Source organism: Rhinoraja longicauda, chromosome 2 (genome assembly GCF_053455715.1).
Source record: "Rhinoraja longicauda isolate Sanriku21f chromosome 2, sRhiLon1.1, whole genome shotgun sequence".
NCBI classification, from domain to species: Eukaryota; Metazoa; Chordata; class Chondrichthyes; order Rajiformes; family Arhynchobatidae; genus Rhinoraja; species Rhinoraja longicauda.
In genome coordinates this window covers 75,911,474-75,934,854 of record NC_135954.1, presented here as the reverse complement: position 1 = coordinate 75,934,854, position 23,381 = coordinate 75,911,474, and the positions used below count along the sequence as shown (strand labels likewise).

Genomic DNA, 23,381 nt, shown 5'->3' with positions numbered 1-23,381 from the left:
GGGAGGATAAGAGGGGTTGAGGGGGATGGAATGGGGGGGAGGGGAGGAGAGAGGGGGGTAGGGAGGGAGAGGAGAGGGTGCTGCACAAATGCAGGAGAGGTTTGGGCCCAACGGGTCCACTTGGTCTAGTTTTTGTTTAATTTTCTGGCTGAAATTTTTCAATCTAGTTCCTGAATAGCAGCTGATGAATATGTAGTTTTTCAAAGATTCGAGTTATGATTCCCCAGTTTCACTATTCTTCCCTCATTTTGTCTACATATTGCAATAGAATCACATCATTCCCATTCATCATTTTATCGGTTATTCCAAATCACTTTTCAGGATGGCGAAAGGAAAGTATTGATGGATGTGGCAGCGAAGCAAACATGGGCACGGACATAATTCAATTCACCACTACCCGCTTGAGGGCAAGTAGGCATTGCAATAAAAATGTTTTTTTAGTGGTATCCATCAGTTGAGTAAATGTTAAAAAATGAAGAGCTATTATAATGAGTCCATGAGGAAAGATGATCCACAAAGTAGTGCTAGTGCCCTTCAGGTATCCAGCAGTACAAAGGACTTGATGATCTTTCATTGCACTGATGAGAGTCCAAAGGTGGAAGATAACGTTTCAAGCCTTATCTATCTTGTAGTATCCATCAATGATATCCTAAATCAATTGCACCATCTTACTTTAAATTGATTGCAAAACTCTCTGCAGTTACAACAAATTTAATTTACAAGCTTTGCTATTAAATCGAGTGCTCCGCTTATCTTTTTGAGAAGAGTTCTACTGCAATAATGACCTTGCCAGTGGGAACCACAAATGATTTAATAACTGCTCTGATATCAATGAGTCTGAAGGAACTAGTAGATTTCCTGCCACTAATTTTGTGCACACCGTCTTCTCAGGGGCTGTTAAATTGTGAAATGCAGTTACAAGATTAATGTACAGCTATTCTGCAGTAAATGCTGAGGAAGGTAAATTTGCTCTCCAACAAATCCAGTCCCTAATGCTTATCTCATTTATTCCAAGGGGTTTTGCAGTATTGAGTTCAAAATGCTAAATTGCATGATCCGCTGGACATTTTCTTGTATTTTGATCACCACAGTTTGTTATCTTAAAATATTAAATATTATTGCTGCATGACTTATTATCAGTGAGCAAAACACTCTTCAAAATTCAAGACACACTGGCACAACCTGATGTTTTTCTCAGACACTCAGCTGCTTTCTCTGCATTAACTATCTGTGATAATTGGAATCTTTAATTGATTTTCTCTCTGCCCTTTTGCTGAAAGTAGTAATACACATGTTAACCATTTGTGACCAAATACAAAGTAGTGATCAGAGATCAGATTTAGGGCTTTCAGTTCAGTTCCTCAATGCAATGTTTTTAATCAAGATACTGGGGGAATCCTGTGAACACTAAACTGTGAGCATTAAAGTTTAAGATTCAATAACTATTATTTTTTCAGACATTACACTAGCTTAAAATATCAAAACATGTCACAACTGCACAATTTCATAGTCAAGAGTAAAAAAGGGAAAGAAAGCCTTCATCTCTCTTTATTTCCTATCATTTGTTTTTTTCAGATGCAGATGGTCAGGCAGTTTCCCATCTACAGGCTATTGACTGCCAGCTACTGCACAGACCCATCACCTGGCACCTCTTCCCCTCCAGACCCGTCCCTACTTTCCACAAGGACCACTCTCTCCATGACTCTCCGGTCCACTCCTCCCTCCTCAACTGTCCGTCCCCCACCCCAGGTATTTTCCCCTGCAACTGCAGGATGAGCAACCCCTCTCCCTACTCCTCCACCCTCACCAATATCCAGGGACACAATCAGCCCTTCCAGGTGAGACAGATATTCACTTGCACTTCCTCTAACCTTGTCCATGCAAAAGATGCTCTCGATGTGGCCTCTTCCTCAAGAGTACACTCAGTGACCACTTTGCCGAGCATTTGTACTCTGTCCATCATGGCCATCTAGAACTGTTGGATGCTGGCCATTTCACTACTCCTGCCCATTCCCACACTTCACTACTGCTCATCCCCACATTTGCCTGTCCTCAGCCTCCTCCACTGCCAGGGTGAGGTAAAACACAAATTTGAGGAACAGTATCTCATAATCCTACTCAGTAATCTACATGCCAATGGCATGAACACTGAATTCACTCATTTCAGTTAACCTGTTCTCCCCTCCCAAGTATTTCTATCCACCCTGAATCTCCCACATGAAGCCCCTCTTTCCCACAACACCCAACCCTTCACCCAGCTTCTTCCTCACCCACAACATCTGCCCATCACCCACACATTCCTCTCATTGCACCCATTCCCCTTCTCATCTACCTTCTTTTCCCACCAGATTACATCACCTTCAGCCCGGTTTCCTCCACCAATCTGGCCCCAGTGTAGTTATCCCCACAGCTCTCTCCTCCCCCTCCAACCCTCTCTCCTTGTGTCTTCTTTACATTTTGTTTATCTTGATTCCCGTTATCAGCAGTTACATATGTCATTGTAATTTTTGGGTTTGTTCAAGTCGGAAAGCATTATGCTATCTACAATGACAACAATGTAATTATAACATAGTAAAATCTTACATGAGTGCACTTTTAATATTACTTAATTTCTGAAATGGTCATGATTTCGATTTCAACTGAACTAGTGAAAGAATACTGGTATTCATAGATTTAGCATTTTCTGTATTAATGTCTGGCCCAAATTGCAGAAAGCCAACCAAATTAGTGCACAATCAATGGGACTGCTGCTTACTGAATTCATGGTCCACTACACGCCTTTACAATGTGAAATGAAAGAACCATTAAAACAAAACAATAATTGCAGTTTCTGTAATTGCTAATCATTGCACTTGAATTCAGATGGTTAATTGAGGTAAAATTTGTCAGGTTTGTTCGTCTGAAAGCATCGTGCCTTTAAAATTCATGCTGTACTGGCTGACTTCAAACCAGATAGATGATCTGTCATGACTGTAATGTCCTGCCATGAATGGCTCTCAATTAAAGATATTTAGGGGATTTTCAGTCCCGTATTCTCCATGAAGAACTCCACTTCTTAAAAACTGGACACCCTGCATTATTTAGCCAAACTCAATTAAATAAACCATTAAGTGCTGGAGTTAATGGAATTGCCAGCAGGCTTCTTTATAAATAGAGATGAAAAGATGAAAACCATTGAATGACGGAAGTTACTTCGGGTCATGAGACCTCAGCTGTTTCCTCAGTTCTCTTGCCCATTTTCATCATTTCCCTTCTGTCATTCATCTTCATTTACAGTGATTATTTATACATATCTTTTCCATGACTGTTCACTCTGATATCTAATAATTTTATGGCATTTGTTTTCTTCCAATGATTTTTTCAGGACCATTCTCTTTATAATTCTTATGATACAATGTTAGTGGAGAATCTGCAAGACTCTGACATTTCTAGTTACTTTCCAATGCACAGGCAAGTAAGTGCATGCTTTTTAAAGGACATTCTTTACTATTGCTAACTCAGTGTGCATTTCGTGAGATTTATTAAACATGTCATCTGTTTTTCAGTTAAGAATCTCACTTCTGAGTCAGAAAGTTGTGGATTAAAATTTAATTCAGAACTTCAGCAGAAAAATAGAGACCTAAGAACCAGTCCAGACAGGTTAGGCTGTTGGACGAACCGATCTATGAATGGGACTTTAAACTCTCCGCTCTATCGAGTGAATGTAAAAGACCACTTTGAATTTGAGCAGTGGATTTGTTCCTGGCCATTACTTTTCCAACACTGAACTACACGGCAACAGATAATCTGCTCCTCATTTTATTGCCTTTTGCAGGATCTTTTTGTGCCCAAAATGGCAAACGTATATCATACTTAAAAACATTAGAAAAAAACCTCAATGACTGTCGAGTGCCAGTGGAGTTTCTAGGGTAATTAGAAGCCTGATGTTTTTCTGCTGACTTAATGTTCTTTCAGAATGGTGCAGGTTTACAGACGAACAAAACATGTCTGCTGGATTAAAAAATTGGCAAACAAATCTTCCACAGATTTCTCAAACATTACGTAGAGCTTTTTATAGCTGTTTTCAGGAGAACCAAATACAGCCTGAACAGCTGTGAATTTCCAGCATTTTCTATTTTTATTTTAGATTTGCAGACTTTGAGGTTTAAAAAAAAAAAAATCATTAAGGAGAACCATGTGTGGCAAAAAGATAAGCATTAGAAAATGCAGACCAAAGTGGATAAATCTCATTCAAGACTTCTTTTTTTTCTTCCAAAAGGATGTTGGGGAGAAAAAAAAGCAGTTAGCAAAAGACACCTAGCAAGTATTGTTTCTTCTCTGCTCACTCTCACTCACTTTTTCACTCCCTTACCCTCACACTTCTCAGCACATAGTAATATAGATGACCCATTGCTACATTATTGATCACAAAATTATAGGATTCTTTCATGTACATTTTGACAATTCAGTCTCAATGTGACATAACAGTCCACAAGTCACAACCTCATAGTAAACACTGAAAGTTGATCCAAAATTTTGTCAGCATTGGGGCAGAAAAATCACTGCCTAGAAATTGAACGCATTTGTAGATGTTATTGCGTTTTGTTATTTCTAGGTGGATCAAACCCATTGGAGAAATAGCCCAAGCACCTCTGTACACATTTCACCTCAGCATTGGGTGTGTAACTGACATTGAGACAATGATGCCATAAGGACATAACTGATATGAGCAGAATTAGGCCATTCGGCCCATCGTCTACTTCGCCATTCAATCATGACAAATGCTTGACTCCACACGTTCCTACATTATATTCCATCTGTCACTTCTCTGCCCACTCTCCCAACCTGTCCAAATCCTTCTTCAGAGTCCCTGCTTTCTCTATACTACCTGTCCTTCCACCTATTTTTGTATCATCTGCATGTCATGTCACGGGTCACATTGTACATATTCTCGCCACTCCCGGGAGAAATGGAAACTTCATGTACTTCATCAATCACCTATACAAACTCAAATATCGAACGTATAACAGCACTTCAAGGATCTGCTACGTCAAATTTCGATCTTGTGCACAGTCTGTTAATCTCACTTTTCAGTACCTAATCATTGCACAAGTGTCATTAGAAGCGATTGTTTGTGAATTTCAATGACCACACATGGTTAAAGTAGTAGCTGTGCTGTGAAGAGACAATGGTGTCAGATTGCTGCAAGGAGGTTACATGGAAACATAATATTTTCCCCTATGCTATTTTATTCCAAGACGGGGTTTTTCAGCTTGATAATTTCTAGATAACTTTTTTAATGTTTTTCTTGATCAAATTCGTGTTATAACTAATTCAGCTATTCAATGCAAGTAATGTTCAATTCATCACTAGTGTTTTCTTCAATTTGTGTTATGTTAACACAGTTATAAGTGGAACTTAATGACCATACGTTTGACTCTTTGCATACTTATGGATTGTATGCAAAACAAAGAATTTCTCTGTACCAAGTACACGTGACAATAAAGCATAAATCAATCAACTACCTTCACTGATCGTAGTGTCTTCATTCAGATCATTTCTAAGCTGCATGCTTAATCATTGGCCCCTTCACCAGTGGATACCTTACAGTGGTCCGAGACCAATCATGTCATGGTAACTAAATGGGCCAGATTATCTCACCATGTCCCTTGTCCCCCACCTTCTCCCTCCTCTTCCTAGCAACCTTTTCTGCTGCGGCAATGTGTAGAGTCCTTTAGGGATCCCTCACTCCCTGTGACATGCAGATGTTGATGAGGACAACATGGCCTTGGTCCTTTCACAAAATATTTTTTCTAAGCATGATAATCTTCTACTTCTAACTTGCTCGCCAGTATATGTAGAGATCTGAAAGGATATTGCCTCAGTAATGCATGGCACAAGTCACTGGTTGTCATGAAGACTGTGTATGTAAGAAGAAAATCGTCCAGCAAGATATCTGTAAAAGAAAACTATTTTTAAACTGAATTGTCCCAACATTACATCTTGCAGCAATTTAATTATTTACTACACAAGATATACTGAGCCTGCAAACATGATTAAAAACAAAATATATTTTTTACACTACAGCAACATAATTCATCACTACTGCCCAATCACCAATCCATGTGCAAAAGTTAAAGAATAAAGCCAAAAGGATCAGTATTACAGAACTTACCTTCATCACAGATGTACTTAGCTAGAACATCTTCATTTCTTAACTTAAGACTTTTTGGTAAGTGCTTATGTTGCATCCCGTATCCGAGTGCCAAGCGATGAAGTGTAATACATCTTGGATTATTCAAATAATGGTTGTTTTTAGTTAGTTTGAGGTTCTATTAAGTATTTGTTTTTGATTAATGCCAGGTAGATGAAAATGACCATGGGGAGATATAAAATGACCCGATTACCAAGTCTGATACAATTTTGTGGGCAATGCAAAATGCATTTTGAATATACTTGTAAGGCAGTTCCCTATGGTAATGATACATCAAATAAGAACATAAGAAATAGGAGCAAGAATGGGCCATTTGACTCTTCAAGCAATCAACTATAATTTGTATTCACTCAAAAGGTGTATTCAGGTGAACAAAACTGTACACAGAGTCACAGAGTTATGGGGTCACACAGCATAGAACCAAGCCCCTTGACCCAACTTGTCTATGCCAACCAGGTTTTATAGCTCATCTAGTCCCATTTGCCCATGTTTGGCATAGACACATCCTATCCATGTACCTGCATAAATGTCTTTTAAACATCACCATTGTACGTTCCTTTAGAACTTCCTCTGGCAACTAGTTTCATAAACACAGCACACCACTCTCCTATAAGGAGAGTTCTGAACTCCTCTACCCTGGAAAAAAAACCGTGACCATTCTTGATTTAGCCTCTCATGATTTTATATACCATGACAAGGTCACCCCTCAGCCTCCTATGCTTCAAGGAAAAAATCCCACCCTACCTCATCACCCCTGATAACTCAAGCTCTTGAGTCCTGGTAACATCCTGGTAAATCTTTTCCACACCCTTTCCATTTAATTAAATCCTTCCTACAGCAGGTGGGCTAGAACTGCACACGATATCCCAAATGTGCCCTAACCAATATCTTGTACACCTGCAGCATAACATCCCAATGTCTGTACTGAATATTCTTACTGATGCAAGCAAGTGCCCTCTAGAGTCACCACTTTCAGGGAACAATGCACCAGTGCCCCTCGGTTTCTCAGCTCTACAACACCTACCAGCGTCCTACCATTTATTGTATAAATAAATTCCTACTTGGTTTGATTTTGTCAGGAGGCCCCGAAATGGAAAGGACTCCAATGCAGGCTCACCAAGAAGCACTGAAGACATCCCAAAATCCAGACACGAAAGGAACCAAAAGATAAAGACCTGGAACCGAAAGAACTCAGAACTTGAGTATAGGAGCAAAGAGGTCCTTCTGCAGTTGTACAGGGCCCTAGTGAGACCACACCTGGAGTACTGTGTGCAGTTTTGGTCTCCAAATTTGAGGAAGGATATTCTTGCTATTGAGGGCGTGCAGCGTAGGTTTACTAGGTTAATTCCCGGAATGGCGGGACTGTCCTATGTTGAAAGACTGGAGCGACTAGGTTTGTTTACACTGGAATTTAGAAGGATGAGAGGGGATCTTATCGAAACGTATAAGATTATTAAGGGGTTGGACAGGTTAGAGGCAGGAAACATGTTCCCAATGTTGGGGGAGTCCAGAACCAGGGGCCACAGTTTAAGAATAAGGGGAAGGCCATTTAAAACAGAGATGAGGAAAAACTTTTTTAGTCAGAGAGTTGTGAATCTGTGGAATTCTCTGCCTCAGAGGGCAGTGGAGGCCAATTCTCTGAATACATTCAAGAGAGAGCTAGATAGAGCTCTTAAGGATAGCGGAGTCAGGGGTTAATGACATAGCACACAATGCTGCAAAGCCCATGCGGAGTCCAGTGGCTGAAGCAAAGAAAAAGGACAGATCTCCACATGGGGAGAAAGCAGGAACGGGGTACTGATTGAGAATGATCAGCCATGATCACATTGAATGGCGGTGCTGGCTCGAAGGGCCGAATGGCCTACTCCCGCACCTATTGTCTATTGTCTATTGTCTAAACCGACAGAATGCAGAACTGATTAGTCAGCACCCAATTGGTAATGATCACAGATATTTATACCGTGAAAGATTCAGGGAGCAGATTAAATGCAGGTGTAACTCCTAATAGCTCAGGGGAGGAGTTTGGAAAGAGTCTCAAGTGTCTGGAGACGTGGTAAGTGTGACAGGAGCCCCGCTCCCACAGATGCCTCCTGGCATCCTCTTTGGCTGGTCCGGATACTGCTGATGAAAGTCACGGATCAGGGAGGGGTCCAGGATGTCACGGGCAGGAATCCAGCTCCTCTGGACCGTAGCCCTCCCAGTCAGCCAGGTACTGGATCCCTCTGCCACGCCACCGGGACTTCAACAGTTGCTTCACCGTGTCCACCGGACCACCGTCAATGATGCGGGGTGGCGGAGGTAGCAGAGGAGCGGGAGACAAGGAGCTGGAGGACACAGGCTTAACCCGGGACACGTGGAAGGTGGGGTGAATCCGCATAGACCGGGGCAGTCTAAGAGGCAGACAGCAGAGTGGTTAATGATCTTGAGAATCGAGAATGGGCCAATAAACCGGGGTGCCAACTTACGGGACTCAACGCGGAGGGAGAGATCTCAGGTGGACAGCCATACCCTCTGACCAGGGCGGTAGCGAGGGGCAGTGGTCTGGTGACAATCTCCCTGTTGTCTGTACCTGGAAGAGGTGCGGAGCAAGGCAGAACGGGCCTCCTTCCAGGTCTGACGACCGCGGCACACAAACTCCTGGGCCGAGGGAATGGAGCCCACTTCCTCTTGGTCTGGGAACAGAGGTGGCTGATAACCAAGGGAGCAGTGGAATGGAGACAGACCGGTAGCAGAACTCGGCAGAGAATTGTGGGCATATTCGATCCATACCAATATGCTAGACCAGGAGGTAGGGTTGGCGGACACCAGGCAACGTAGGGTGGTCTCCAGGGCCTGGTTGGCTCTCTCTGACTGACCATTAGATTGTGGATGGATCCCAGATGAGAGGCTGGCGAAGGAGCCAACCAAGGAGCAGAAAGCCTTCCAAAATTGTGAGGTGAACTGCGGACCCCTGTCAGAGACGACGTCTCGAGGGAAACCATGGAGTTTAATGACCTGATTTCTGATGAGGTGAGCGAGTTCTACAGCAGATGGGAGCTTAGGAAGAGGAAGGAAATGAGTAGCCTTGGAGAAACAGACCACAATGGTAAGAATAACCGTATTACCCTTGGACGGAAGCAAGCTGTTGATGGTCCAGGGCGATGTGGGACCAGGGACGGCGGGGGACAGGTAGGGGATGAAGGAGACCAGCGGGGGGCTGACGGGACATCTTATTCTGTGCACAGGCAGAGCAGATGGAGATGAAAGACCGGGTATTGGTCTCCACGGTGGGTCACCAGAACCGCTGGCCAGCAGGTAGAGGGTGCAGCCGACGCCAGGATGACAGGCGAGATTAGAGGAATGAGGCCCACTGGAGTACTTCAGAGTGGGCGGAGACCAGGACAAATAACTTATTGGGGGGTCCTGAACCAGGACATGGGTGATGACGCTGGGCATTGTGAACTGTGGTCTTGATCTTCCAGGTGATGGAGCCCACCTGGCAGGTGGGAGGCAGAATGGGTTCATGGGGATCGTTGTCCTTGTCGGAACTGAACTGGCGGGAGAGGGAGTCGGGCTTGATGTTCTTGGACCCAGGACAGTGTGACAAGGTGAAGTTAAACTGAGTGCAAAACAGGGCCCACCAGGCTTGAGCCACTTCGCCGAACGCAGGTACTCCGGGTTCTTGTGGTCCATCCAGACTTGGAATGGCTGCTCAGTGCCCTCCAACCAATACCTCCACTCCTCCAATGCCAGCTTGCTTGCCAGCAGCTCTCTGTTGCCAATGTCATAATTCCACTCAGCCAGGGAGAGAAGAAGGCACAGGGGTGCATCTTCTGCTCTGCCTCTCTTCCGACCAATGGATGGTTGAAAATCTTTCTCAGCTCTGCCAAAATACAGGCAAAGCCCTGGCAGAAGTCTAGCTGTCTCTCCCAGGCAGCTGTACCCCAGGCTGAAGCACATCCTGACAGCAGGGAGATGGCATAGGCTACGTTGGAGCATTCTGCACTGAAGCGGGACAGTTGTAGCTCACAAACCAAGGAGCACTGGGATAGGAATGACCTGCAGGTAGAAGGATCGCCATGGTACCTCTCCGGGGTGGGAAGAACTGGTTCCAGAATGGGCTGGATACAGCTGGAAGTGGATGGAGGCGGAGAGACATCAGCAGGGACGGAAGGAATTGGCCTGGCTGACAGTGTTTGCCAACTGCTGGATGGTCGCTACAAGTTGATCTATTCAAGCCTCATGGGTGTCAAGAGTGGAGCCTTGAAGTTGAACAGCCCTGCACAACCAAGCTAGTAAATCCTCAGGTTCAGAACTAGGAGCACCAAGGCCTAGTGCCGGTCGGGCTGATCAGCATTGTCTGCCGAGTCCGTACTGGCCAACTAATCTGTCAGGAGGCCCCAAAACAGAAAGGACTCAAATGCAGGCTCACCGAGAAGTACTGAAGAAAATCCAGACACAAATGGAACCAAAAGATATAGACCAGGATCCGAAAGAACTCAGAACTGCTATCGAACCCACACAATGCAGAACTGGTTAGCCAGCACCCAATTGGTGATAATATCAGGTATTTATACCAAGTGATAGATTAGGGGAGCAGGTTAAATGCAGGTGTAACTCCTGATGGCTCAGGAGAGGAGTGTGGAAAGAGTCTCAAGTGCCTGGAGTTATGGCAAGTGTAACAGATTTACCAAAATGCATCACCTCACACTTGTCAGTACAGGTGCTCCCTGGTTTACGATGTTTTGACTTGCGATAGTTCGACTTTGCGATGGTGCAAATGGCAGCGACCCCTTAGCAAGCCGCAGCCCACTTCTGGCCACGTGATCACGTGTATTTTACAATGCATTTTGACTTACAATATTTTCAGTGTCCAATGGGTTTCTCGGAGCGGAACCCCATCGGAAGCTGAGGAGCACCTGTATTCGGTTCCATTTGCCATTCCTTAGCCCGTTTCCCAAGTTGTTCAGATCCTTTAATAAACTTAAATTGCCCACTATACAACCAATTTTGATGTAATATGCAAATTTGCTAACTATATTAACGAGGAAACACAAAGAACTACAGGTGCTGGAATCTTGAGCAAAATACAAAGTGCAGCAATAGCTCAGCTGGTCAGTCAGCAACTGTGGAGGGAATGGATAGGTGATGTTTTAGATTGAAACCCTTTTTCAGTTAACTACATTACCAAATTGTCATCCCAATCATTTGCATAGATGACAAACAACAGAGAAACCGAGCACAGATCCTTGCACCACACCACTGCTGACAGGCATCCAATCAAAAAATGACCCTTCTACTACCACCCTCTGACTCCTTTACCAAACTATTTTTTCAGTTGGCTAGCTCACCCTGGATCCCCTGTGACCTAATGTTCTAGACTAGCTCACCATGCCAGATCTTGGCAAAGGACATGACAACATGCACATAACATAGTACTAAACTACAGAAACATTTCCATGGTCTTAGGTGAAGGCAATTATAATTTAAGTTTATTTATCATTACTCATGTTGCATGGAAAAAAGAATATGCACCAGCATTGTATCTAGAATGCACACTAGGAGAAATGTTTGTGCTTTCCAACATGTGTGAACATCCTGTGCAAAGCTGGAAAGAGACAGAAAGCACTATTTTGTGCTTATTATTTGTCTTTACCAGTCTAAAACGAGCACAGGGCAAAATGATAGGATTTGTATCTTGCCAGAAATAGGAATTTATTTTCTAAACTGTATCCTAAAAGATTAGCTAAATCCCTTGAATTATATCATCTTAAGCCAAATCAATGCCTGAGGGAGAAAGATTTGTCCCATGCAATGCTGTGTTTTTGATAAATATGCCATCTCCCCTGCAGCATGTGCTTTCGGTTCCTTCCTGTCCAAATTCAATTATTGTAGAGCTGCAAAATTTCATCACAGCCTGAGCAAGGTGACTTGAGACTGGCATCCCAATTAACCAGTGTGTGAACAGCCAAACATACTTATTGCCTTCCATTGTGTAGGAAGGAACTGCACATGCTGGTTTAAACCGAAGATAGACACAAATATGCTGGAGTAACTCAGTGGGACAGACAGCATTTCTGGAGAGGAGGAAGGAGTGACGTTTCTGGTCGAGACCCTTCTGAAGATGCTGCCTGTCCGCCGAGTTACTCCAGCATTTTGTGTCTATCTTATTGTCTTCCATTTCTTATAGAAAGGCATTTTCTACATTTTTCAATTGGAACAATCATTTTTTAAGAGTGCAGCAAAATTAATGTGTTTTTTTCTGCTGTTCTGTCATAATTGTAACAATTTATAATTTACAACAACATGTTACAAAATGGTTTCTGAGCTGAAATTGTTGCAGTCAACAACAAAATCATTTAATGTACAGTATTATCTACTTTACCCCTGCCCATTTTGGAGCTCTAGATTACTGATTGGTTCCAAAACTGGCTTCTGATGCATATGTGCACATTTGTAGTACAATTCATACCAGATTTCATACTTTTAGGGAGTTTTACTCAAGCATAACCAACGTCTACTGAAAATATGCAAAGCTTGTTCACCCTGAAGCCAATTGGTATCCGTTGCTGCCAGTTTGGAGCTCAGCGCTTCAGCACACACTGACTATTAACTTCACATATCTGAATACAAGTTCAGAATGCAAGTTCAGAAATAGAAGAAAACAACACATGAATGCTACATAAAGGAATCTTCAACTGCTTTCAAGTTAATTGCTGACTGATTTCTAATGCTACAACGGCACATGTTTTAGTACTATGTGTTATTTATAATTGCTGAAGTCTACAGGGAGTGGTATGCGAGGTGATGAACAACTTTGTCTGATTTTAAGGGTTTTGTACAAACATGTTGCTCCCAGACATTCCTCTAGGAAGGCAACATGCCTGGGGAAGTGAGCAGAATGAATGCAGAGCAATACAAGCTAAAGAGGAGGTTGGAATGAGCTCTCAAGAGGAGGTTGTATCTCCAGGGATGTTTATGGAGCAATTTTCCAACCTTAGCCACAGCAAGGACAAGAGTTTTAAACACATATTCTTTGATATAGTTGTCCTCACTGAAATTGTCACACTGGGCAGTGCGATATTCACATTGACATTGACTATAAAAGTAATGGTGGCCACCTAACTTTATCCTTCAGGTTCTTTCCACAATGTACTGGATGCAGGTATGTACATTTGTTGAGCACTGGTACATAAGGCAAGCAGTGTCTAGTGGGGTGCCACAAGGCTCGGTGCTGGGACCCCAGTTATTCACAACATACATTAACGATTTAGATAAAGAAATTAAATGTAACAACTCCAAGTTTGCGGATGACACAAAGCTGGGTGGCAGTGTGAGCTGCGAGGAGGATGCCATGAGGCTGCAGGGTGACTTGGATAAGTTGGGTGAGTGGGCAGATGCATGGCAGATGCAGTATAATGTGGATAAATGTGAGGTTATCCACTTTGGTGGCAAGAACAAGAAGGCAGATTATTATCTGAATGGTGTCAGATTAGAAAAAGGGGAGGTGCAACGAGACCTGGGTGTCCTTGATAATAATAAATATGATTATAATATTAACCCAATTCCAATACTCTATTCACTGTAGAGAAGCTGGAAGCAAGCTGATGACTTTGATTGGAGGTAATAGAAGAAGACTTTGGAGTTTAGGGCTCAGTGAATAAGGTTGCCCTATATTTCTATGGACACCAGCAGACTTGGAGGGCTGACAATGTCAGCAAGGGCACTGGTGAAATGATCTTGGTGGGAGGATAAATGCTGCAATTCCATGAGATTCACAATCAATAGCAGGTCTGCAGATCACTTGAACCTCAACAATTCTGTCAGAGGTAGATAGCTGGGGAGTTGCTAGAACATTGCCATCCACATTCATGATAGAGTTTACATGGCCTTGATTCTTCTTGCTGGAGGCCATGTAACCTCTGTGGCTGATTTGATTATAACCTGAAGTCTGCATTCCAATCTAATGTGTCTACCTTTGTTTATAAAGCATCTAACTTTGCTTTCCAGATTGCCACTTTGAAACTATCGTCTGCGTCCTTTGCAGCAAACCTTACTCTCTGGGAATGTACAGCTCTCTGTTTCCAAGAGAATTTATCTGGCAACACCACCGACCTTCTGTCTCCTGCAGATGTAACACTTCTCTGGTGATAAATAGTGAAGTACAATGTGGGAAAGTCCTGGATGAAGTCTGCTCTCCCCAATAAGATATAAATTGACAGAAGAGCTCAAATGTCTCTCGCCAGCATTTGTTTCCTAAAACCCCGCCACCCATCTGCCATCCTCTGCTCCCTCTCATAACCCTGACCCTCGACATCCCTGCCTCCTTAAAAGCCCTGGACCTGATGTTGCAGCTGCTGACACTCAAAGCTAAACAAGGAAGACATTTTCAATGTGCACCATCATCTACGTTGAGACAGTACACATTGAAAACAAGTTTTCTCACAAATGATTCTTAGTATAACGGAATGTTCTCATTTTTTGATTTGAAGATGTGTGATTCGTGAGAACCCGGGTGACTTTGATGATTGATAGGAGTTTCCTGGAATTTGATAGATATGTTGAATTGCCTGTAGCCACATTGAAAAAGTCCTGCCAAGGTGCTCAACTTGCAACTGAAATGCTTTACATAAACTATTTGGCAGAATTTCATAATGTAATAAACCTGAATATGCCGTTGGTTTTGCCTATCAGCCTAGTGACTATTTTCATTATTGGAAGATTTATGCTTTTATATTGAAAGCAATTTTTTATGCAGATACTCGGAATTGGCTTGGGTTGGAAGATATCCATAGACAGTTCAAAATGACACAACACTCAATGGAGCATTATGCAAAGACTAAAGATTTTTATGTGTGGCAAATATTTAACACTCTTAGAACTAGACGAGAGGGATTTCAGGATGGTAAATAGGATCATGATTTATTGTAGTTATCTCTACCAATCGAATAATTTTATCTACTAAAGATTTCACAAACCTCCATTGATTTATGATTATTTGATCTTAATATTTATGACCAGTGCCATTCACTGCCCTCGGATGTGGAATGGATTGGGAAGCTTACTGGTAAACTCTCAGATGTTCTTTAGTTATTGATGTCAAAAATGCTGGTTGTGCCTTCAGGCATCAACAGTTAAAGAAAGTTTAAACATGGCATTGAGGTCAATGAATTATTTGTGCAATGCCTCACAACACTGCATTGTCTTAAAAGCAAGTTGAAACACATACCAATTTGTTGGGGAAAATAATTACTAGGCCGAATAGGCAACACCTATTAGGGTTATATTTTTCTTGTTTTATTACATTAAGCAAAAATGCCCTAAGAAAGCAGGAATAATGCCTGCATCCATCAGTGTTCAGAGGGTTTTAAAAAGACCAACTCCTGTGTGAAAATTCCACATTATATCCAATAATGTAATTGAATTAGGCAAATCAAATTATGAAAAATAAAAAGTGATTGCCTGATTGGATACTTTGCCCATAACTGTTTGTTCTAAAGGCAGCTGCTGCCCCATCATCTTGCCATACATTCATCTGGGATAGCTCGGATGAAGATCAATTGAACCTGTTTTTGCACAAATAGAAAGCTGAGGAGCACATAGGGAAGAAAGCACATTGCCAGAGCAGGTACAACACAGGTCTAGAAATGCAGAGGATAAAAGTTTTAATTTAATTTTAGTAAAATCTAGTCAACTTGCACAAAAGGAATGTGCTGTGAAAGCTGTGATCAACACTCACTTTACTAATTTCCTTTAAGTGTGGGTGGGTTTTCTCCGAGATCTTCGGTTTCCTCCCACACTCCAAAGACGTACAGGTATGTAGGTTAATTAGCTGGGCAAATGTAAAAAAAAAAAAATTGTCCCTAGGGTGTGTAGGATAGTGTTAATGTGCGGGGATCGCTGGGCGGCGCGGATGGGCCGAAGGGCCCGAAGGGCCTGTTTCCGCGCTGTATCTCTAAATCTAAAAAATCTAACTCCGGCTACGTTTGACCCCAATCTCCCACTACATGAAATGCCGAAAAAAAATATTAATATAATTGAAGATAATAGAAGAGCACATAGTAGGGTTCTCCCACAAATGCGGCAATACATAGGAATGAGCAATTATTTTGAATCAGGAAATGAGACTGACGTAAATGAAAATGGATCATGCATCTGTAAAATCAATACATTACTTAGATGTACTATTTCATGATTAATACCTAAATAGGAGAGGGGATATAAAAGATTTAGAAGGATTTATGCACATTTCCTGATTGTGACATCAATCAAACTGTTTCCTCATTACAAGGAAGTTCAAATCAAATTTTAAATACAAGAGATAACTTATAGTGGAATCATTAAATGTATCAATCCATTAGGTTTATGTTAATACATAACATTTCTGAGAGATGTAATGGGGTATTATACCATAGTCAAACTTTATTGCTAACTTAAAAGTTTGCTTTGGGGATTTAGCTTTATCCTTAAAAACAGAAATCAAGGAGAAAATCAGCACTGCCAATTTTATTTTGTTTGATCCTCATTAATTCTTTAGAAAACGCTGCGCTTAGACAATAGCGTGATGTTGTTTGTAAATCAACATGATAGATGCAAAGGAGTAAATAAAACATAATACAACATAGGAACAGGCCCTTCGGCCCACAATGTCTGTGCTGAAAATGATGCCAATTTAAACTAATCTCCTCTGCCTGCACATGATGAATTTCTCTCCATTCCTTGAACATCCATGTTCCTATCTCTCCTCAGTGCTACTATTTTAATGCCTCCACCACCTTCACCTGGCAGCATGTTCCAGGCACCCACCACCCTCTGTGTAAAAAACTTGCCCTGTACTTCTCCATTATATTTTCCTTCTCTCACTGTAAACCTATGTCCTCTATAGTCTTTGACATTTCCACCCAGGGTAAAAGGTTCTTATGATTTACCCCATCTAAGCCTCTCATGATTTTATATTTTTCTATCAGTTCTCCCCTTTGACCTCCAAAGCTCCTGAGAAAATAATCAATTTCTCCAACATCTCCTTATAGCTATTACCCTCTAATCCAGATAGCATTCTGGTAAACATCTTCCGCACTCTCTCCAAAGCCTCCACATTCTTCCTGTAAATGGGATGACCAGAACTGCACACATTACTCCAAATGTGGCCCAACCAAAGTCTTATAAAGCTACAGCGTGACTTCCTGACTCTTATACTCAATGCCTCGGTTAATTGAAACAACTAAAGGGAAACAAAACCCATCTGGAAATGTCATTTGCCTATAATCTAGCCCATTAAGATTATTAAACAGCGACTATATTGTGATTGAATATATGCATACCATGTTTGGTTTTGTTTTTGTCCGCAGCCTGCCACTTTTAATTTGTGACATAAGCATGTTCCATGGAAAACACACTAAGTGAACTTTACACAATAACAGTTATCAACCTGTGTATATTTTCTGCTGTTGTAAAGTTGTATTCAAATGACACAACCATATATTTTGGCTTCACCTCATGGGCTATGAGTTGTCAGTCAGAGAGTGGTGAAGGTGTGGAATTCTCTGCCTCAGAAGGCAGTGGAGGCCAGTTCGTTGGATGCTTTCAAGAGAGAGCTGGATAGAGCTCTTAAGGATAGCGGAGCGAGGGGGTATGGGGAGAAGGCAGGAACGGGGTACTGATTGAGAGTGATCAGCCATGATTGCATTGAATGGCGGTGCTGGCTCGAAGGGCTGAATGGCCTACACCTGCACCTATTGTCTATTGTCTATTGTCTATTGTATAATTTGGATGACTCCATAACGTAAAAATCTTTCTTTTATATTGTCAAAATTAGTGTTAAAACACAGGGGTGCTTCCATTCCTTGGAGAATACACTGCAGCGAAGCCGGATGGTTATGCTTGTTTGATCATGCATCTTAATCAAGTAAAATAAATATACTAAAAGCGCGAATGTGATTTTTGAAATATTCAAAATTTCAATCTGACTTTTCAAATGAAATTATCTGCTAATGAGATCATTTTTTTCTGATAATGTGTGTTGCATAATGCACCTGCATCACATTAATGACCATATTGTGTGTCGTACACATGTGTGCCAATACATTGAGCATGAAAACAAAAAATCACACAATATCAATATTCAGAATATAAATCATACCCCGTAAACAATGGGGGTAAGCAATGCTATGATTTATTGTTGAAAGGAAGCCTGAAAACAAGTATCACTCAAAAGAAGTGTCACAATCATTTAATTTGTTTACAGCATATTACAAAATTTTATTTCTGAAAAGAAAATTGATAGCATCAGTAATTATTTTGGGCACCGTCTTCTGTTTGTTGTTGAAAGCTTCCTCTGAGAATTTATAATTTCATCTCAAAGACAAAGGATTAGAGATTCACATGCATTAAGCATGAGATATAACTGAATATGCACTGTACTGTACTTCTGAAATCTGGCTCCATTAAAGTTAATAGAATCAAATTTCATAAACAGAGTAGGCTGTATATATTGCACACTTATGTCAGGGCTGGTGGGCAGATGGAATAATGGGATAGGAAGGCTGAAGACACTACGTAAAAGAAAAAAAAAGCAGTTCCTGACATTCATGCAGAGAGTTTAAATTGAGGCTGCTAGTGATAAATGGGAAATGAGGAGATTCCCAGTACAACTTCTCCTCTTGCCCGCATGAACATAAATCTGAATATTCACATTGGCCTCATTGCATCATTCTCCTACCAGATAATTTCACTTCCTGTCAATTAATAAAAAAAAGCAAACCAGCTTCAAATTAAAGTTGCAAGCCTTTCAGACACACTATGGGTTTTTTTTTTCACTCTTACGCATTTAAACATCGTTATTTTTCAGAGCAGAATGTGATTATAATGAGTACTGGCACTAACGCACATCACACTGGAAATTCAAGCTGGCATAAAAACATAAGAAGTAGAAGCTGGAGCATGCCATTGAGCCCCATGTCTGCTCCACCATTCAAATAGGTTCATGGCCGACCCTTTCTCTCTGTGTCACTATCCTGTGTTTACTACATATCTTTGACAGTTCCGTTTGCAAATCCAATCCTAGCAGATCATTCTCCACAAATGATGAGCACCCATTTACACTATCCCCTTTGGAATATGGTCATTGAAATGTATCCATGTGGTGCCAAGGCATACATGTTGATGGACACTCTTAATACACGAAGGCTCTGATAAAATAACATGGAACCTGGAACATTGACTCTATTGCTCCGTCCTCACATTCTAGCTGAACTTCCATAATTCCCCTTTAATACTGCTGTCTTCTCTGCACGTAACTTTAAGTTAATTGCAGTTATTACCGCCTTCCCCTTAACGTTAAAGAAGACTTCCCTGACAAGGTCCCTACCTGGTACTAGGAACCAGGTGGGTGCAGTGATATATGTTTCTGTCCTCCTTAGACCCCCTATTCTACCACTCCAACTATTCTGGTCCCCAAGATCAAAATTCTTTAACAACCACCTTACTAAGCCCTAATTTCCCTGCCTCCATCTCACCCCAGATCTCAGTTCTTGATCATCACCTCAGCATCAGGTCCCAATCCCATGACCTGCAAAACCATTCTTCTATCATGACCCTTCACCAGCCCATCCCTCTGCACTTCTCTCACAGGCTCTGGCTCGGTTGCATGTCCCCAAAACCTAGGCCTCTCTCCATGATTGGATCAAGATCCAGATGCAGAGATGTTTTCTGTTGCCCTTTGGGCACTTCATAATGGTGCAGCACGCAGCAGAAAGGGCTCAGCTCTGTGTACGTTCCATTCAATTGTGCCCACATGTAGGCCTCAATGCTGCTGAGTTTTCCACCAGCAGCCCCAGGGTTAATGGGATGTCACATAATGGCCATGCAATGTGTCCATGTGGGTGTCGATGAAGTCAAAGAGTCAGAAAACTCAGAAACAGGCTGACAATCAAATATCTTTCTTTACTAATCCATTTCTCAGCATTTAACGTTCACAAGTTATAGGAGTAGAATTAGGCCATTCTGCCATCCAATCATGGCTGATCTCTGCCTCCTAATCGTATTTTCCTGCCTTCTCCCCATAACCCTTGGCACCCATTTGGCTCTTAACCTTGCTGCAAGTGCTGATCTAAATACTTAAATGTTGTTACGTACCTGTCTCCACCATCCTCTCAGGCAGTTAGTTCCAGATCTCAATTATCCTCTAACTGAAAATATTCTTACTTGAGTCCCCTCAAAATCTCCCACTCCTCAGCTATGCCGATTGGTCACAGGAGACTCTGCTAAGGCAAAATGTTCCTCACCACCCACATGGCACTCATAATTTTGTACACCTCAATCAGGTTCCCCCTCAGCCTTCTCCACATCATGGCAATCAAACCCAGCTCCATGTGAAATCCTCTCAAGGCATGCCTACTTTGAAGAAGTTCTCCTCTCTCAGACAAGAGTTTTGCAACAACCTCTCTCGCTGCTCCCCTTCTGTGCTTCCTCCTGCTCCCCAGCTCTACAACCACGTTTAAACCCAAACTTGCTTCGTCTGCTTTGACCCGTCATTTTCGCACCTTACCCTCCATATCTCGAGTTTCCTTCTCCCCTGACTCAGTCTGAAGAATGGTCTCAACCCGAAACGTTACCCATTCCTTCTCTCCAGAGATGCTGCCGGTCCTGCTGAGTTACTCCAGCATTTTGTGTCTATCTCCAGCCATCTAGTCCCTCATGACTAAAATAATCCTTTCTGGCTATAACCTAGCGAATCTCTGCCGCATCCTCTCCAATGATATCACATTCTTTTAGAATTGAAGTTCTGAGCTCAAATGCCTTATCAAACCATACAAGCTCATCAACACTGCAGTACAGTAACAGAGTAACATCCCTTTCTCACCCTGCTGTAGTCCACAAGTAGCAGGGAAGTCTTACGAGAAACATCAGCTATCCTGGCCTCAGGTATAATGGATGGAAACTGCTCTCTAACCTGATCCTAGCCTCAGTTGAGGAACACAGCATCATTTATTCAAAAAACAAAGATTTAGGAATTTTTCAACATCATGCACTTAAATTTGGCAAGAGGACTCAAAATCTAAATTATATTTCATTCTATATAATTCAATGGACGACTACCATGTCAGAATCAATATAATCTACATTCAGATGATTTTGCATAACTAGTGAAGTAATAAGTCAGTTTCAAGTGCATGTAACGAACCCACTGTTTTCGCGTGTAGGTGTCTGTTTCAATGAGAGATTAATGGGACTATTATATCTGCAAATTATTTTCTGGAATGATATTCATCACATTTAAAATTCAACAGTAATGAACAACTTGCATTTACCTTAATTATGAATCCTGATTTTTTTTTCACAATCATTGATTACATCCAGATTCAGAACATGAATGTGAGATAATCCATTAAGTGACTCACTCAAAGGATTGTAGAGTTCAAATTTAAATGTTTAGGATCTTTTACATTCTCACAATATTTATATCATCATTTGTTTTGCAATGCTGATTTATTGCTCTCTGTAATTATTTTTAAATAGCAATATTATTTAACTCAATGCATTATGAAGAAATTCTGTGGCCACACTTTTACATTGTCATCACCAGTCAGAATATTGATGGCTTTTCAATATTTCTGTTCTGAGCACAGTGCATGCTTCAGAAGCATTTTCAATTATTTGCTTTTGATTTACAATATGCATTACAGAAAAGTAAAAATGCCAGCAGACAGTGACTCAGTTAAGATCAAGAAAATTGTCACTTTGAATTTGATATTCTGCAAACAGTAATATAAAACTTTGCATTCAACACTATGGAATGATAATCAAATGCTAACACTTCAGAAACCCAGTAAAATCCTTGAAGGCATTTTGATATCCCTGTGGTGCACCATGTTGTGTATTCTGCTAAACAATGAATAAAGATAATGATTCAAAGGGATATCAAAATAATAATAATCTGAAATGCAGAAATGATAATCAGTCACAGATTAAACATGTTAAATAATAGTCAGAAGTTAATGTATTTATTTGATTTAATGGCAAGATTATTGCCCTTACCAGTCTCTTTGCATTCACCTTCCTCCAGGTGTATATCATTGAGCAGATGCTCCAGAATCTTTTCAGGGGTTCCAGCCACCACCACGTACCTGTTAGACAGTGAAGATTTGACTGTATCTTCTTCTACTGAGGACTGCGAAGGATTACTCCACTCATCCTCTGAATCCTCATCAATATATTTAAAATAAGGCACATCAAAGGCAGGCAAGGTCATGCCAGTACTGTCTGCAAAGATTTTGGAAACCCTTTCGTCTTCTAAATATGGATGAAAAAGTCTTAATATTGAACTTCCCATGGTGTTCACTTTTATTATCTCATTCTTTACAGCCAGCCCATTATGTGATATCAGTGGTTTCTCTTCCCCACTGTTAGTCTTCAGATGATATGATCCATCTGGCTGCTGAGTGCAATGCAGAGTATGTGAACCACTTACCTCAAATCATTCAGGGCACTCCCTGCTGCGGGGGCTGGGCTAGATGACGACACCTTTTTCAGGATGAGTACATCATGGCCTTGTTCTTTCACTCCGACGGTACTCACTTCATCACTCTGTTACACAGAAGAGAAAGCAAACACTGGATTTTCAAGGGATTTATGCAGGGAGCTGAACAATGCAGCTTAATCAGCCAAAACAGAAATCGCTGTGTTGTACAATGTACACTATGAAACATGACTTCTTATTTTCCCTTCAGTTAATGCTGCCAGCACACAGATAAATGCCAGCAGTTCATTCATGTAAGAATATGTTCTTTATTTTTCTATGCCCATATTACAAGCACAACTAAAGATAATTGATTTTCTACATTTAACGTACAAATGTTGTCAGGGTCAGAAGTCTGATGTTATGAGACAAAACTATTTTTTATGCTGATTAGTCACAATTCACAAAGTGAGAGCCTGAGCATTTGCCTTTATTTTGTATTAATGCAGATTTTCCCATTTTAATGTAGATTTTACACAGCTGAAAATATTTTATGTCAGCTGGTTAAAAATACCACATAAGGCTAATAGAACAGAATTAATTAATTTAACAACACCACATATTTCATATGACAAGGTGAACTGCAGCCTTGATCTGACCGTCATATCTTTGCTTCTAAGGCAAGAAGGTGAAAGGTCAAACCCTGCTTCAGAGCTTTAACTACATTTTCTGATGGATGCTAACTTTAGGATT

The 23,381-nt window shown here is 41.4% G+C and overlaps 2 protein-coding genes across 2 annotated transcripts in view; both read right to left on the bottom strand.

Annotated features, from left to right (window-relative positions):
* LOC144605936 (rap guanine nucleotide exchange factor 5-like) overlaps positions 1-22,502 on the bottom strand; it is a 68,197-nt gene extending 45,695 nt beyond the window's left edge. The window contains exons 1-2 of the mRNA XM_078421628.1: positions 22,208-22,502; positions 5,837-5,935 (exon numbers count right to left, since the gene is read on the bottom strand). Of these exons, the coding sequence (XP_078277754.1) occupies positions 5,837-5,935; positions 22,208-22,502 (394 nt within the window). The remainder of the gene's footprint in view (positions 1-5,836; positions 5,936-22,207) is intronic.
* A 134-nt stretch (positions 22,503-22,636) lies between these two features.
* Positions 22,637-23,381, bottom strand: part of LOC144605941 (rap guanine nucleotide exchange factor 5-like) — an 82,607-nt gene continuing 81,862 nt past the window's right edge. Inside the window, exon 9 of the mRNA XM_078421640.1 lies at positions 22,637-22,756. Within this exon, the coding sequence (XP_078277766.1) occupies positions 22,637-22,756 (120 nt within the window). The remainder of the gene's footprint in view (positions 22,757-23,381) is intronic.